This window comes from Calonectris borealis, chromosome 30, assembly GCF_964195595.1.
Source record: "Calonectris borealis chromosome 30, bCalBor7.hap1.2, whole genome shotgun sequence".
Classification (NCBI taxonomy): Eukaryota; Metazoa; Chordata; class Aves; order Procellariiformes; family Procellariidae; genus Calonectris; species Calonectris borealis.
Window position 1 is genome coordinate 2,097,806 of NC_134341.1, and position 17,170 is coordinate 2,114,975.

Genomic DNA, 17,170 nt, shown 5'->3' on the forward strand with positions numbered 1-17,170 from the left:
CAAGAGGGTGCCCATGGGTGCAAGAGGGTGCACGTGCGTGTAAAGGGGTGCCCACGCATGCAAGGGGGTGCACACATGGGGCTGCACCCATGGGTGCGCAGGTGGAGCTGCACACAGAGCTGCAAGGGGTGCAGCTGCATGCAAGGGGGTGCACACATGGGGCTCCACACATGGGTGCAAGGGGGTGCCCATGGGTGCAAGAGGGTGCACGTGCGTGTAAAGGGGTGCCCACGCATGCAAGGGGGTGCCCACATGGGGCTGCACCCATGGGTGCAAGGGGGTGCCCATGCATGCAAGGGGCTGCACAGGTGGGGCTGCACACAGAGGTATGAGGGGTGCAGCTGCATGCACGGGGGTGCCCATGGGTGCAAGAGGGTGCAATTGTGTAAAAGGGTGCCCACGCATGCAAGGGGGTGCACACATGGGGCTGCACCCATGGGTGCGCAGGTGGAGCTGCACACAGAGCTGCAAGGGGTGCAGCTGCAGGCACGGGGGTGCCCATGGGTGCAAGAGGGGGTGCACCCGCGCTCCCGCTGACGGCCCCTCCCGCAGGCCGGGGGGCGGCAGGGGGGCGCGGGGGGCACCCGCCATGGCCTGCCTGCACGAGACGCGGACGCCCTCCCCCTCGCTGGCGCTGGCCTCGGACGGGACCCCGGAGCAGGAGCTGACCCCCACCCAGTGCGTCCTGCGCGACGTCCTGCCCGCCGCCCCCGCCGCCCCCGCCGCCCCCCCCGAGGCCTGGCCCCGTCGCGGGGGACCCCGGCACCCTGACCTGGGTCCCGAGGGAGCGGGACCCTTGGCCGCCGAGGCCGCCCACCTGCGGTGCCAGGCGGGTGGGGGGTTCCTGGAGGGGCTTTTTGGGTGCCTCAAGCCCGTCTGGACCATGATCGGCAAAGCCTACGCCGCCGAGCACAAGCACCCCCAGGAAGGTGAGGGGGTGCAGCATGGGTGCCACGGGGCCGGGAGGGTGCCATGGGGCTGGCAGGGTGCTGCAATGGGACTGGGAGGGTGCTACAGGGCCAGGAGGGGGCAAGGCGGGGTGCAATGGAGGAGGGATGGTGCAATGGGACCAGGAGGGTGCCACAGGGCTAGGAGGGTGCTACGGGATCAGGAGGGTGCCATGGGGCTGGGAGGGTGGCACGGGGCCAGGAGGGTGCTACGGGGTCAGGAGGGTGCAAGGCGGGGTGCAATGGAGCAGGGATGGTGCAATGGGACCAGGAGGGTGGCACAGGGTCAGGAGGGTGCTACGGGGTCAGGAGGGTGCCATGGGGCTGGGAGGGTGGCACGGGGTCAGGAGGGTGCTATGGGGTCAGGAGGGTGCCATGGGGCTGGGAGGGTGGCACGGGGTCAGGAGGGTGCCACCGGGTCAGGAGGGTGCCATGGGGCTGGGAGGGTGCAATGGGACTGGGGGGTGCCATGGGGCTGGGAGGGTGCTACAGGATCAGGAGGGTGCAAGGGGGCAAGGGGGGGTGCAATGGGACAGGGAAGGGGTGCTGGGGTGCTGAGGGAAAATGGGTGGCAACAGGGCAGGGAAAGGGGTGCAATGGATGGGGCAAAGCAGGGTGCAGTGGGGTGCTGGGGTGCAGAGGGTGCAACGGGGCAGGGTGGGAGCAGCAGGGCTGGGGTGAGGGTGCCAAAGGGGGCTGGCACCTTGGCTGTGGCAGCATGTGGGTGCCATGGGTGTGGGTGCACGGGGGTTCTGGTGTGCGGGTGCCATGGGTGTGGGTGCAGCGGGGGTGCTGATGTGCGGGTGCCATGGGTGTGGGTGCCTGCAGACCCCTGGGAGGTGCCGTTCGAGGAGATCCTGGACCTGCAGTGGGTGGGCAGCGGGGCGCAGGGTGCCGTCTTCCTGGGCCGCTTCCACGGCGAGGAGGTGGCCGTGAAGAAGGTGCGGGACCTCAAGGAGACCGACATCAAGCACCTGCGCAAGCTCAAGCACCCCAACATCATCACCTTCAAGTGAGCGTGGGTGCTGCCGGCACTGGCATGGGCGTGGGGTGCGGGCATGGGCACGACGTGGGGCATGGACATGCTATGGGCATGGGGACACCATGGGCGCAGGGCATGGACACAGCATGGTCATGCCATGGTCATGGAGCGTGGATGCAGCATGGACAAGCCATGGTCACGGGGAGCACCATGGGCACAAGGCATGGACGTGGCATGGGGCATGGACGGGGCATGGACATGGCATGGGCATGCTATGGGCATGGGGCATGGACGTGGCATGGGGCATGGACATGCTATGGGCATGGGGACACCATGGGCGCAGGGCATGGACACAGCATGGTCATGCCATGGTCATGGAGCGTGGATGCAGCATGGACAAGCCTTGGTCATGGGGAGCACCATGGGCACAAGGCATGGACGTGGCATGGGGCATGGACGTGGCATGGGGCATGGACATGGCATGGGGCATGGGCATGCTATGGGCATGGAACATGGACATGGCATGGGGCGTGGACATGCCATGGTCATGGGGCATAGACCTGGACATGCCATGGGCATGAGGGATGGAGGCATGGACATGGCATGGGCGTGAACACACTATGGGACATGGACACGCCATGGACATGGAGGACACCATGGGCACAGGGCATGGACATGTCATGGGCATGAACACAGCATGAGGCATGGACATGTGCAAGCCATGGTCATGGGACATGCGGAACACCATGGGCACAGGGCACGGACATGGCGTGGGCATGAGCGTGAACATGGCATGGGCATGGACATGGCATGGACACAGGCATGGACATGGCATGGGCACAGGTACAGGGGTCATGGATGCGACATGGGCATGGGACACCAACACGGCTTGTGCATGGGGAACACCAGCATGGCATGGACCTGGGTGGGCATGGGCGTGGGGCACACTGGCATGTCCCACATGTGGCACAGGGGACGGCCACACGTGGGACAGGTCTGTCACAGACAGGGCACTCTCAGGGCAGGGTGATGTGGGTGCAGATGGGTGCCCCAGTTCAGATGGGTGCCCCAGTTCAAATGGGTGCCCCAGTATCCTAGTGCTACTGGGTATCTGGGTGCAGAGGGGTGCCCATGGTGCAGATGGGTGCTCCTAGTGCTAACAGGAGGGCTTGGGTGCAGATGGGTGCCGATGGGTACCTGGGTGCAGCCCAGTGTCCTGGTGCAGATGGGTGCTCACCAGTGCCCTGGTGAAGTCGGGTGCCCCAATACAGTCGGGTGCCCTGGTGCAGCTGGGTGCCCCAGTGCTGCTGGGAGCCCCGGCTGGCCGGGCAGCGGGTGCTGAGGGTGCCGCTGTGCCCGCAGGGGTGTGTGCACCCAGGCACCCTGCTACTGCATCATCATGGAGTTCTGCGCCCAGGGCCAGCTGTACGAGGTGCTGCGCGCCGGGCGCAAGGTCACCCCCTCCCTCCTCGTCGACTGGTCCATGGGCATCGCCGGCGGCATGAACTACCTGCACCTCCACAAGATCATCCACCGCGACCTCAAGTCGCCCAAGTGAGAGGGGATGGGGGCTCGGGGAGCACCCATGGGTGCTGGGGTGGGTGTCCCAGGCGGTGGCGTGCCCGTGATGGCGCCGTGCCCGTGGTGGGGACGTGCATGTGGCAGTTGCATGATCATGGCAACGTACCTGTGGTGGGACGTTGTCCTCGGTGGCTGTGTGTCGGTGACAGTTGCATGCCCGTGGTGGTGCCATGCCCGTGGTGGTGCCATGTCCGTGGTGGTGCCATGTCCTTGGTGGTGCCATGGCCATGCTGTGCCCGTGGTGATGCAATGCCCATGGCAGTTGCATGCCCATAGCAGTGCCATGTCTATGGTGGCTGCGTGTCCATGGCAGTGACGTGTCCATGGCAGTGACGTGTCCATGGCATCGCTGTGCCCGTGGCAGTGCAATGACCTTGGTGGTTGCATGTCCATGACAGTTGTATGTCCATGGCAGTGCCATACCCGTGGTGGTTCCATGCCCATAGCAGTTGCATGACCGTGGTGGTACCATGCCCATGGTGGTGGCATGCTCATGGCGGTGGCGTGCCCATGGCGGTGCAGTGACCGTGGTGGTACCATGCCCATGGTGGTGGCATGCTCATGGCGGTGGCGTGCCCATGGCGGTGCAGTGACCGTGGTGGTACCATGCCCATGGCAGTGACATGGCCATGGCCATGCTGTGCCCATGGTGATGCAATGCCCATGGCAGTTGCGTGCCCATAGCAGTGCCATGTCTATGGTGGCTGCGTGTCCATGGCAGTGACATGTCCATGGCAGTGGAATGACCTTGGTGGTTGCATGTCCGTGAACATTGTATGTCCATGGCAGTGCCATACCCGTGGTGGTTCCATGCCCATAGCAATTGCATGACCGTGGTGGTGCCATGCTGATGGTGGTGGCGGTGCTGTGCCCGTGGTGGGGGCGCGTCCACAACAGGACCATGCTCACGGCAGTTGCATGCCCATGACGGTGCCATGTCCATGTTGGTACTGTGGTGGTGCCATGTCCATGATGGTGTGGTGGCCATGGTGGTGGCATACCCATGACCTGATGATGCTCGTAGCGATTGCATGCCCGTGGCGGTGCCATGCCCGTGTCACTGGTGTGGCACTGGTGTGGCACTGGTGTGGCGCTGAGTGGGTGCCCCCCAGCATGCTCATCACCTACGACGACGTGGTGAAGATCTCGGACTTTGGCACCTCCAAGGAGCTCATTGACAAGAGCACCAAGATGTCCTTCGCCGGCACCGTGGCCTGGATGGCACCCGAGGTCATCCGCAACGAGCCCGTCTCCGAGAAGGTTGACATCTGGTGAGGACACAGGGACCTCGGGGACATTGGGGACATGGGAACCTGAGGGACACCAGGGAACCATGGTGGCACTGGGGACACAGGAACACAGGGGGCTTTGGGAGGCAATGGGGACATTGGGGGGCACAGGGGACATTGGGAACAATAGGAACAGGGGACATTGCGGGGACATCAGGGACACGTGGGGACTCAGGGACACCAAGGACGCTGGGGGGCAACAGAGGTGGGGACATTGGGGATGCTGGTGGGGACACGGCAAGGACAGGGATGAGGGACATCAGGGACGGCAGGAGGGGCGGGGGACATCAGGGTAGAGGGGACACCGGGGCAGGGCAAGGGGGACCAGGGGACAGCAGGAGGACACGGGGGGTGCCCAGCCGTGGGTGACGGGGGCTGTGGGTGCTGGTGCCGCCAGGTCCTTCGGGGTGGTGCTGTGGGAGCTGCTGACGGGTGAGATCCCCTACAAGGACGTGGACTCCTCGGCCATCATCTGGGGGGTGGGCAGCAACAGCCTCCACCTGCCCGTCCCCTCCGGCTGCCCCGACGGCTTCAAGGTGCTGCTGCGCCAGTGCTGGTGAGCGCGCCCGCGGGGACACCCCGCCTGGGGACACCCGCCATGGGGACACCCGCCATGGGGACACCTGCCATGGGGACACCCCGCCTGGGGACACCCGCCATGGGGACATCTGCCATGGGGACACCCCGCCTGGGGACACCCCGCCATGGGGACACCCGCCTGGGGACACCCCGCCTGGGGACACCCCGCCTGGGGACACCTGCCATGGGGACATCTGCCATGGGGACACCCCACCTGGGGACACCCCGCCATGGGGACACCCCGCCTGGGGACACCCCGCCTGGGGACACCCGCCATGGGGACACCCCGCCATGGGGACACCCCGCCTGGGGACACCCGCCATGGGGACACCCCGCCTGGGGACACCCCGCCATGGGGACACCCCGCCATGGGGACACCCCGCCTGGGGACACCCCGCCATGGGGACACCCCGCCATGAGGACACCCGCCATGGGGACATCTGCCATGGGGACACCCCGCCTGGGGACACCCCGCCTGGGGACACCCGCCATGGGGACATCCGCCATGGGGACACCCCGCCTGGGGACACCCCGCCTGGGGACACCTGCCATGGGGACACCCCGCCTGGGGACACCCGCCTGGGGACACCCCGCCATGGGGACACCCTGCCGGGGACACCCCGCCTGGGGACACCCGCCATGGGGACATCTGCCATGGGGACACCCCGCCTGGGGACACCCCGCCTGGGGACACCCGCCATGGGGACACCTGCCATGGGGACACCTGCCATGGGGACACCCCGCCTGGGGACACCCGCCATGGGGACACCTGCCATGGGGACACCCCGCCTGGGGACACCCGCCTGGGGACACCCCGCCTGGGGACACCCGCCATGGGGACATCTGCCATGGGGACACCCCGCCTGGGACACCCTGCCTGGGGACATCCGCCATGGGGACATCTGCCATGGGGACACCCCACCTGGGGACACCCCGCCATGGGGACACCCACCATGGGGACACCCTATGGGGACACCCCGCCATGGGGACACCCCGCCATGGGGACACCCACCATGGGGACACCCTATGGGGACACCCCGCCATGGGGCCACCCCACCTGGGACCATGCCATGGATACCCATGCCATGGGGGACCCCACCATGGGCACCCCGCTGTAGGGACCACCATGAGGGACCTGCCATTGGCACCCCAATGTGGGCAGTGCAGGGGGGACCCCCGGTCATAGGGACCCCCACCCTGGGGGGTGTGCCCACGGGCACCCCATGCCAGGCTGCACCCCGGGCATCTCCACCCCTTGGAGCACCCCATGTGTCCTGTGCACCCTTCTCTGCCCGTGGTCCCAAAAAGCCTCAGCACCCCCCCAGCACCCCCCCCAGCACCCAGCCGCCCCCCCGCCTGCACCCAGCGCCGTGCCGCTCCCCCCAGGAACAGCAAGCCCCGGAACCGCCCGTCCTTCCGCCAGATCCTGCTGCACCTCGACATCGCCTCCGCCGACGTCCTCTCCACCCCCCAGGAGACCTACTTCAAATCCCAGGTACCCAGCACCCCGGGGCCCCAGCACCCCAAGGCCCGGGCGTACCCAGCACCCCGGGGCCCCAGCACCCCAAGACCCCTGGCATACCCAGCACCCCGGGGCCCCAGCACCCCAAGGCCCGGGCATACCCAGCACCCTGGGGCCCCAGCACCCCAAGGCCCGGGCATACCCAGCACCCCGGGGCCCCAGCACCCCAAGACCCCTGGCATACCCAGCACCCCGGGGCCCCAGCACCCCAAGGCCCGGGCATACCCAGCACCCTGGGGCCCCAGCACCCCAAGGCCCGGGCGTACCCAGCACCCTGGGGCCCCAGCACCCCAAGGTCCGGGCGTACCCAGCACCCTGGGTGCTGGACCCCCCCAGCACCCCAAGACCCCTGGCATACCCAGCACCCAGGGACCCCCCCCAGCACTCCAAGACCCCTGGCATACCCAGCACCCAGGGCCCCCCCCCAGCACCCCAAGACCCCTGGCATACCCAGCACCCAGGGACCCCCCCAGCACCCCAAGACCCCTGGCATACCCAGCACCCCGGGGCCCCAGCACCCCAAGGCCCCGGGCATACCCAGCACCCCGGGACCCCCCCCCAGCACCCCAAGACCCCTGGCATACCCAGCACCCAGGGACCCCCCCCCAGCACCCCCAAACCCCACAGGAGACCTGCTTCAAATCCCAGTGACTGTGAGGGCTGGTGCTGGGACAACTGGTGCCAGCAGTAGTTGGTGCCCAGGGTATCCAGGCCCAGTATATCCCAGTGCTCCTGGTAGCCGTACCCACTATATCCCAGTGCCTAGAGTAGCTGCACCCAGGTAACGCAGTGCCCACGGTAGCTGGTGCCTGGGGTATCTCGTGCCCAGGGTAGCCGGTGCCCAGGGTGCCCAGTGCCCACGGTAGCTGGTGCCAGGGGTGTCCAGTGCCCACGGTAGCTGGTGCCAGGGGTGCCCGGTGCATGCGGTAGCTGGTGCCTGCGGTGCCTGCTGACTGTGCTAGCTGGTGCCCAGGGTGCCCAGTACCCCTGGTAGCTGGTGCCCAGAGTGCCCTGTGCCCATGATACCCAGTGCTTGGAGTGCCCAGTGCCTGCAGTAGCTGCTGCCCAGGGTGCCCAGTGCCCACGGTAGCCGGTGCCCGGGGTGCCTGGTGCCTGCTGTAGCCAATGCCCAGGGTGCCCGGTGTATGTGGTAGCTGGTGCCCAGGGTGCCCAGTGCCTGCGGTACCCAGTGCCTGGAGTGTCCAGTGCCTGCAGTAGCTGGTGCCCAGGGTGCCTGGTGCCCACAGTAGCCAGTGCCTGGGGTGCCCAGTGCCCTCAGTAGCCAGTGCCCGGGGTTCCTGGTGCCTGCTGTAGCCGGTGCCCAGAGTGCCTGGTGCATGTGGTAGCTGGTGCCTGGGATGCCTGGTGACTGTGCTAGCCAGTGCCCGGGGTAGCCAGTGCCCAGGGTAGCTGATGCCTGGTGCCCATGGTAGTTGGTGCCTAGGGTGCCCAGTGCCTGCGGTACCCTGTGCCTGGGGTGCCCGGTGCCTGCAGTAGCTCGTGCCCAAAGTGCCTGGTGCCCATGGTAGCTGGTGCCCGGGGTGCCCAGTGCCATCAGTAGCCGGTGCCCGGGGTGCCCGGTGCATGTGGTAGCTGGTGCCCGGGGTGCCCGGTGCCCGTGGTAGCCGGTGCCTGGGGTGCCCAGTGCCTGCAGTAGCTGGTACCCGGGGTGTCCGGTGCTCATGGTAGCTGGTGCCCGGGGTGCCTGGTGACTGTGCTAGCCAGTGCCCGGGGTAGCCAGTGCCCGGGGTAGCCAGTGCCCAGGGTAGCTGATGCCTGGTGCCCATGGTAGCCGGTGCCTGGGGTGCCCAGTGCCTGCAGTAGCTGGTACCCGGGGTGTCTGGTGCTCATGGTATCTGGTGCCCAGGGTGCCTGGTGCCTGGGGTGCCTGGTGCACAGGGTGCCCGGTGCCTGTGGTAGCCGGTGCCCGGTGCCCGTGGTAGCCGGTGCCCACGTGCCGCAGGCGGAGTGGCGGGAGGAGGTGAAGCTGCACTTCGAGAAGATCAAGTCGGAGGGGACCTGTCTGCACCGGCTGGAGGAGGAGCTCATCAACCGCCGGCGCGAGGAGCTCCGGTGGGGCCCGTCCACGGGGCGCAGGGACACGGGACACGGGGTGCCACGGCCATGGGGGCACCAGGGACGTGGTGGAGGGACCAGGGTCAGGGGGTATCAGGGGGTGCCGGGGTAGAGGGAGGGCTGTTGGGTGCCTGTCCTTATGCGTGGCGGGCGCTGGGTGCCGTGGGGTGCGTGTGCCGACGCCACGCGTGCCCTGGGTGCCAGGCACGCGCTGGACATCCGGGAGCACTACGAGCGCAAGCTGGAGCGCGCCAACAACCTCTACATGGAGCTCAGCGCCCTCATGCTGCAGCTGGAGCTCAAGGAGAAGGAGCTGCTGAGGTGAGCGGGCACCCCCAGCACCCAACAGTACCCGCAGCACCCCACAGCACCCCCTCCATCCACTCCATGGCCACCCCGTTGCTGTGGCCAACGCTATACCAACCCTATAGCCATGGCTAACCCTGTATCTACACTATGGCCACCCCACGGCCATGGCCAACCCTATAGCCACTCCATGGCCATGGCCAATCCTATGGCCACCCTATAGCCATGGCCAAACCTTTGGCCACCCCATAGCCACCCCACGGCCATGGCCAACCCTATATCCATACCATGGCCACGGCCAACCCTATAGCCACTCCATGGCCATGGCCGATTCTATAGGCACCTCATGACCACAGCCAACCCTATAGCTACCCCATGGCCATGGCCAACCCTACACCACCCAATGGCCACCTCATGGTCATGGGCAACCCTATATCTACCCCATGGCCATGGCCAACCCTACACCACCCAATGGCCACCTCATGGTCATGGGCAACCCTATATCTACCCCATGGCCATGGCCAACCCTACACCACCCAATGGCCACCTCATGGTCATGGGCAACCCTATAGCCACTCCATGGCCACAGCGAACCCTATATCTACCCCATGGCTATGGCCAACCCTATAGCCATCTCATGGCCAACCCGTGGCCACCGCCAACTCTACATCTACCCCATGGCCACAGCCAATGCTATAGCCACCTCATGGCCACGGCCAACCCTATATCTACCCCATGGCCATGCCCAACCCTATATCCACCCGATGGCCACCTCATGGGCATGGCCAACCCTATATCTACCCCATGGCCATGCCCAACCCTATATCCACCCGATGGCCACCTCATGGCCATGGCCAACCCTCCATCCACCCCACGGCCACCCCAATACCCACCCCATGGCTACCCTGAACCCGCGGCCAGCCCTTACCCACCCCATGGCCACCACCCCAAGGCCATGGCCACCACCCCAAGGCCATGGCCACGACACCCCACGCCACGTCCCTGGGTGCGGGTGCCCACGCGTGACCCATGGCAGGCGGGAGCAGGCGCTGGAGAAGCGCTACCCCGGGCTCTTCAAGCCGCGGGCGCCGCGGGGGCTCCTGCACGGCAACGCCGTCGAGACCCTCATCAAGAAACGCAACGTCCCCCAGAAGCTCTCACCCCATGGCAAGCGGTGCGCCCAGACCCCTGGGTCCCTCAGGGTGGGGTGGGGTGGGTGGACCCTGGGTCCTTTGGGGTGGAGGGGTCTGGGGGTTCGGATGCCTGGGTGCTTTGAGTGGGGGGGGGGTGCATGGATACGTGGGTCCCTCAAGGTTGGGGAGGGGGTGCTGGGGACATGGATGTGTGGGTCCTTGGGGGGCTGGAAGCCCGGACACCTGGGTCCTTTTGGGGGGGGGGCTGGGGGCTTGGGTGCCTGGAGCCCTTTGGGGAGGGGGGAGGTGGTGTCTGGCTGCTGGGGTCCTTTGGGAGTTGGGGGTCCTGGATGCTTTGGGACCTTGGGGGGGGTCTGGGGGTGCAGATGCCGGTGTCCCTTGGAGGGGGGGGGTGTCTTTTGGGGAGGGTGTGGCCATGGGGGTCCCTCCTGGCTGGGTGAGGGGTATTCCAGGGGCTGCCGGACGCCTGGATCCCCGTCCGCAGCCCTTCCCCGTGTTCCACCCCCCCCAGACCCGACATCCTGAAGCCGGAGGTGCTGCTGCCCAAGCTGGATGCGGCCATGGCGCAGGTGGCCCTGCCGGGGTGTCCCAAGGGCCCCCCCTCGCCCGGGCGCAGCCGCCGGGCCAAGGGCCGCCATCGCAAAGCGGGACCCCGGGGGGGCTGCGGGGAGTTGGGCCCCGAGGCCGGACCCCCCCGGGGGCTGCCCGGACCCCCCCCAACCGCTGCCGGCCCCGATCTCCTTGGGGGGACCCTGGAGGCTGCGGGTGCCCCCCCGGCCACGGTACCTGATGTGGGAGCTGGGGGGGCAACGGGCACCCAAGGGTCCCCCCCGCCGCGGCCCCCGGCTCCCGGTGAGCCCGAGCGGGAAAGCGGGGCCGGCCGGGGGGGGAAAGTGGGGGCCGGGCAGCACCTCACCCCCGCGGCCCTGCTGTACCGGGCGGCCGTCACCCGCGGGCAGGTGAGAGCCCCGGAAGCCTGGGTCCCTTTTTTGGGGGGACTGGGGGGGGGGGGGGGCCACACACGACAGACCCCCCCCAGGTCCATCCCAGCAGTGGGGAGTGGGATGGATCCCTTCTGGGAGGGGGTTTGGGGGGGTCGGACACAGGGGTCCCTCCTGGGGAGGGGGGGTCAGGACCCTTGGGTCCATCCTGGGGGTGGGTGTCAAGACCCTTGGGTCCCTTCGGGGGTGGGGGGTCAGGACCCTTGGGTCCCTCCTGGGGAGGGGGGGTCAGGACCCTTGGGTCCATCTTGGGGGTGGGTGTCAGGACCCTTGGGTCCCTCCTGGGGTGGGGGGGTGGGGGGTCAGGACCCTTGGGTCCCTCCTGGGGTGCAGGGGGTGGGTCAGGACCCCTGAGTCTCTCCTAGGGTGGAGGGAAGGGGTCAGGACCCCTGGGTCCCTCCTGGGGTGGAGGGGGGGGGGTCAGGACCCCTGGGTCCCCCCCAAGGGCAGCGGGAGGACCCCAATGCCCCCCCCCTCTGCCCCCAGAAGCGGGGGGTCTCGTCGGAGGAGGAGGAGGGTGAAGTGGACAGCGAGGTGGAGCTGCCGCTGCGGCAGAGGTGGGTGCTGGCACCCCCCGCCCCGCATGCCTGGGTCTGTTTGGGGGTCCATGGGTGCTCGGACACCTGGGATGGGTGCAGGGGACCGGTGGGTGCCTGGGCACCCAGGATGTGTGCAGGGGGGGGTCCATGGGTGCTCAGACACTCGGGATGGGTGCAGGAGGGGTGTCTATGGGTCCTTGGAAGCCCAGGATGGGTGCGGGGGTGCGTGTGTCCGTGGGTGTTCAGAAGTCCAGGATGGGTGCAGGGGAGTCCATGGGTGCCTGGATGGGTGCAGGGGGAGGGGTCCATGGGTGCTCAGATGCCTGGGATCGGTGCAGGGGGGGGGTCTGTGGGTACCTGGATGCCCAGGATGGATGTGGGGGGGGGGTCCATGGGTGCTCAGACAGCTGGGGTGGTTGCAGGGGGGGTCCGTGAGTACCTGGATGCCCAGGATGGGTGCACAGGGAGGGGTCCATGGGTGCTCAGAAGCCCAGGATGGGCGCAGGGGGTCAGTGGATGCCTGGATGCCCAGGATGGGTGCAGGGGTGGGGTCTATGGGTGTTCAGAAGCCCAGGATTGGTGCAGGGGTGGGGTCTATGGGTGCTCAGAAGCCCAGGATGGGTGCAGGGGGGGGTCCGTGGGTGCCTGGATGCCCTGGATGGGTGCAGGGGGGGGTGTCTATGGGTGTTCAGAAGCCTACGATGGGCACAGGGGGTCTGTGGGTGCCTGGATGCCCAGGATGGGTGCAGGGGGGGGTGTCTATGGGTGCTCAGAAGCCCACGATGGGCGCAGGGGGTCCGTGGGTGCCTGGATGCCCTGGATGGGTGCAGGGGTGGGGTCTATGGGTGCTCAGAAGCCCACGATGGGCGCAGGGGGTCTGTGGGTGCCTGGATGCCCAGGATGGGTGCACGGGGGGTGGGGTCCATGGGTGCTCAGAAGCCCAGGATGGGTGCAGGGGGGGGTGTCCGTGGGTGCCTGGATGCCCTGGATGGGTGCAGGGGGGGTGTCTATGGGTGTTCAGAAGCCCACGATGGGCACAGGGGGTCTGTGGGTGCCTGGATGCCCAGGATGGGTGCACGGGGGGTGGGGTCGATGGGTGCCCAGACACCTGGGTCCTCACCCCCCCCCACCCCCCCCCCATCCCAGGTGGCCCCCAGGCATGAGCAAGCGCCAGTCGCTGTCGACCTTCAGCTCGGAGAACTTCTCGGACGGGGACGGGGACGGGGACGGGGACGAGGGGCACACGAGCGAGCCCTCGCACAGCGCCACGCCCGACGTGGGCAGCACCAACACGGACGAGCGCCCCGACGACCGCTCCGAGGACCTGCTCTCCCAGGGCTCCGAGATCCCCCTGGATGCCGCCCCCCCCGAGGGTCCCGGCCGCCGCCACGGGGGGCTCAGCCCTAAGGTGATGCCTCTACCTTGGGGTGGGTGCTGGGGAGCACCCACAGTTCTATAGGGAGGGGTGGTACTCTGGGAGGGGGTGCTCCCAGGGGTGGGTAGAATGGGGTGGGGGGTCCCTAGGGTCCCCCAGGGTTGGTACTAGGGGGTGGGGGGTCCCTCAGGGTCCTCCAGGGATGGGTGCCATTGGGTGGGGGGGTCCCTAGGGTCCCCCAGGGTTGGTACTAGGGGGTGGGGGGTCCCTCAGGGTCCTCCTCCAGGGATGGGTGCCATTGGGTGGGGGGTCCCTAGGGTCCCCCAGGGTTGGTATTAGGGGGTGGGCGGTCCCTCAGGGTCCTCCAGGGATGGGTGCCATTGGGTGGGGGGGCCCTAGGGTCCCCCAGGGCTGGTACTAGGGGTTGGGGGGGTCCTCCAGGGATGGGTGCCATTGGGTGGGGGGCCCTAGGGTCCCCCAGGGCTGGTATTAGGGGGTGGGGGATCCCTCAGGGTCCTCCAGGGATGGGTGCCATTGGGTGGGGGGGCCCTAGGGTCCCCCAGGGCTGGTATTAGGGGGTGGGGGATCCCTCAGGGTCCTCCAGGGATGGGTGCCATTGGGTGGGGGGGCCCTAGGGTCCCCCAGGGCTGGTACTAGGGGTTGGGGGGGTCCTCCAGGGATGGGTGCCATTGGGTGGGGGGCCCTAGGGTCCCCCAGGGCTGGTATTAGGGGGTGGGGGATCCCTCAGGGTCCTCCAGGGATGGGTGCCATTGGGTGGGGGGGCCCTAGGGTCCCCCAGGGCTGGTACTAGGGGGTGGGGGGTCCTCCAGGGATGGGTGCCATTGGGTGGGGGTCCCTAGGGTCCCCCAGGGTTGGTACTAGGGGGTGGGGGGTCCCTCAGGGTCCTCCAGGGATGGGTGCCATTGGGTGGGGGGGTCCCTAGGGTCCCCCAGGGCTGGTACTAGCGGGTGGGGGGTCCCTCAGGGTCCTCCAGGGATGGGTGCCATTGGGTGGGGGGGCCCTAGGGTCCCCCAGGGCTGGTATTAGGGGGTGGGGGATCCCTCAGGGTCCTCCAGGGATAGGTGCCATTGGGTGGGGGGGCCCTAGGGTCCCCCAGGGCTGGTACTAGGGGGTGGGGGGGTCCCTCAGGGTCCCCCAGGGCGGTGTTAGCAAGGGGAAGGGGGTCCCTCAGGGTCCCCCAGGGATGGGTGCCATTGGGTGGGGGTCCCTAGGGTCCCCCAGGGCTTGCTACTATGGGGAAGGGGGTCCCTCAGGGTCCCCCAGGGATGGGTGCCATTGGGTGGAGAGGGTCCCTAGGGTCCCCCAGGGCTGGTACTATGGGGTAGGGGATCCCCATAGCCCCCCAGGGTAGGGTTAGCAAGGGGAAGAGGGTCCCCAGGGCCCCCAGGGCTGGGGGTTCCCTAGGGTCCCCCAGGGCTTGGTATTATGGGGTGGATGGGTCCCTAGGGTCCCCAAAGGCTGGGTACCATGGGCTGGGAGGGTCCCTAGGGACTCCCGAGGCTTCGTATTATGGGGTAGGGGTCCCCAAACCCCCCCCCCAGGACAGGGTGAGCAAGGGGAAGGGGGTCCCCATGGCCCCCAGGGATGGGTGCCATGGACTGGGGAGGGGGGATCCCTAGGGTCCCTCAGGGCTTGGTACCATGGTGTAGGGGTCCCTGAGCCCCTCAGGCTGGGGTTAGCAAGGAGAAGGGGGTCCCCAGGTATGGGTACTATGGGGTGGGGGGTCCCTAGGGTCCCCCACGGTTGGGTATTATGGGGTAGGGGTCCCCTGAGCCCCTCGGGCTCGGGTCAGCAAGGGGAAGGGGGTCCCCAGGACCCCGAGGCTGTGTACCATGGGATGAGGGATCCCCAGGGTCTCCCAGGGCTGGGTACTATGGGGTAGGGGTCCCCTGAGCCCCCCCCAGGACAGGATTAGCAAGGGGAAAGGGGGTCCCCAGAGCCCCCAGGGCTGGGTACCACAGGCTGGGGGGATCCCTAGGGTCCCCCAGTACTTGGTACCGTTAGTTGGGGGGATCCCTTGTGTCCCTCAGGGGTGGGCACTATGGGGTAGGGGTCCCCTGAGCCCCCCAGGATGAAGCTAGAGAGGGGAAGGAGGGGGGAGTCCCCCTCCATGGGGAGGGGGGGGGTCCCACTGAGGATGCCAGGACCAGGTACAATGGGGAATGGGCTCCCCAGAGCCCCCCAGGATCAAGTACCAGGGGGAGGGGGTGATGTCCCAGCCCCCCCCAAGGGTGGACATCATGGGCAGGTGGTCTCAAGGGCTCCCCAGGACCAGGTACCTTGGGGAGGGGTCTCCCCAGTGCCCCCCAGGATGAGGCACTATGGGGAGGGGTCTTGTGAGCCCCCTATGACAAGGGAAAGTGGGTGCCCCCAGAGACCCCAAGACCAAATAGCATGGGGGGGTGGGGTCTCCTAGGAGGATCCTGGAGCCCCTCAAGGATGGACACCATCGGGGGGGGGGCTGGGGTCCCAGGGTCCCCCCTAAAACAAGTGCCATGGGCAGGGGGGGGACGGAGTGGGAGGGTGACGCTCAGGAGCAGATATTGTAGGAAGGGGGGTCCCAGGGCCCCCCCAGGAATAGGGGCCTCAGGGGAGGGGGTTACCCCAGGACCCCCAGCACTGGGTACCATGTGGAGGGGGGTCCCATGAGCCCCCCGCCCCCCCCCAGGACCTAGCACCTTTGGGAGGGGCTGCCCAAGGTCCCCAGGGAGAGGGGGGGCCCCCAAGGATCAGGTGCCATGGGGAGGGGGTCCCCAGAGCCCCCCCCAAGGGATGGACACCATGGGTCCCCAGAGCCCCCCAGGGCTGGATACCATGTCCAGGGGGTCCCCAGGGCTCCCCACAATGGGGAGGGAAAGGGGTCCCCTGGGGATGGTTACCATGGGGAGGGGGGTCCCCAGGACCAGGGACCATGAGGAGGGGGTCCCCCAGTACCAAGCACCTTGAGGAGGGGGGCTGCAGGGGTCCCCAAGAGCAGGTGCTATAGGGGAGGGGTCCCCCAGGACCAGGCAGCATGGGGAGGGTCCCCATGAGGGTCTCCTCAGGTCCATGTACTATGGGAAAGGGGTGCCCCCCCAGACCAGATACCATGCGAAAGGGGGTCCCCCCAGCATCAGGTGTTACAGGGAGGGGGGTCCCCCAAAGCCCCCCCAGGGTAAGCAACATGGGGAAGGGGTGCCCCAGTCCCCAGCAAGGGTAAGTAAGGGGAAGGGGTCCCCGGAGCCCCCCCAGGACCAGGTACCACAGGGAGGGGTCCTGTGAGACCCCTCTCCCCAAAAGACCCCAAGGTCAAGTACCATGGGGAGGGGGTCCCAGGGCCCCCCCAGGACCAAGAACCAGGGGGAGAGGGTCCCCCCCAGCACCGGAGGGGGGTTCCCACAAACCCCGCAGGATGTAGCAGCTTGGGGAGAGGGTCCTCAAGGCCCCCAGGGGTGGATACCATGGGGAGGGGATTCCCCCAATATCAGGGGCCATGGGGAGAGGGTCCCTTAGACCTCGCTATCACTGGGGGGGCTCCTGCAGAAGGGGGGGGTCCCCAACCCCCCCCAGACCAGCCGTGGGGCAGGGGGAGGCTCTGAGGATGTTTAACCCCCCCCCCTTTATGTCCGTGTCCCCCCCCCACCCAAGGTCTCCGAGGACTCAGACTGCGACAGCGCGGAGCTGGACCACTCAGGCAGCGGCGAGGGGCCCCCCCGGCCCACGGCCCCCCCCGGCCTGTGACCTGTCCCCCACCCCCACCCCCCTGCACACCCCCCCCCCACTTGTACAGCCCCAAATATTTATATAAATATCTATCGA

General features: G+C 67.8%; 1 protein-coding gene across 1 annotated transcript; it reads left to right on the plus strand.

Moving 5' to 3' along the window:
- Window positions 1-589: 589 nt before the first annotated feature.
- MAP3K12 (mitogen-activated protein kinase kinase kinase 12) lies at window positions 590-17,104 on the plus strand. The gene is made up of 13 exons (XM_075133790.1): window positions 590-929; window positions 1,776-1,959; window positions 3,292-3,483; window positions 4,623-4,781; window positions 5,197-5,355; window positions 6,765-6,873; window positions 8,864-8,973; window positions 9,181-9,297; window positions 10,319-10,456; window positions 10,948-11,395; window positions 11,924-11,994; window positions 13,123-13,384; window positions 17,000-17,104. Exons 1-13 carry the CDS (start codon window positions 590-592, stop codon window positions 17,090-17,092), a joined length of 2,382 nt encoding a protein of 793 aa, XP_074989891.1. The 3' UTR covers window positions 17,093-17,104.
- Window positions 17,105-17,170: the final 66 nt, after the last annotated feature.

Excerpts from the sequence above, each read along its gene's own strand:
- MAP3K12 (XM_075133790.1), top strand. The coding sequence starts at position 590 with ATGGCCTGCCTGCACGAGACGCGGACGCCCTCCCCCTCGCTGGCGCTG. Across the intron at positions 5,356-6,764 it reads GTGCTGCTGCGCCAGTGCTG|GAACAGCAAGCCCCGGAACC; the intron begins GTGAGCGCGCCC and ends CGCTCCCCCCAG. Across the intron at positions 13,385-16,999 it reads ACGGGGGGCTCAGCCCTAAG|GTCTCCGAGGACTCAGACTG; the intron begins GTGATGCCTCTA and ends CCCCCACCCAAG.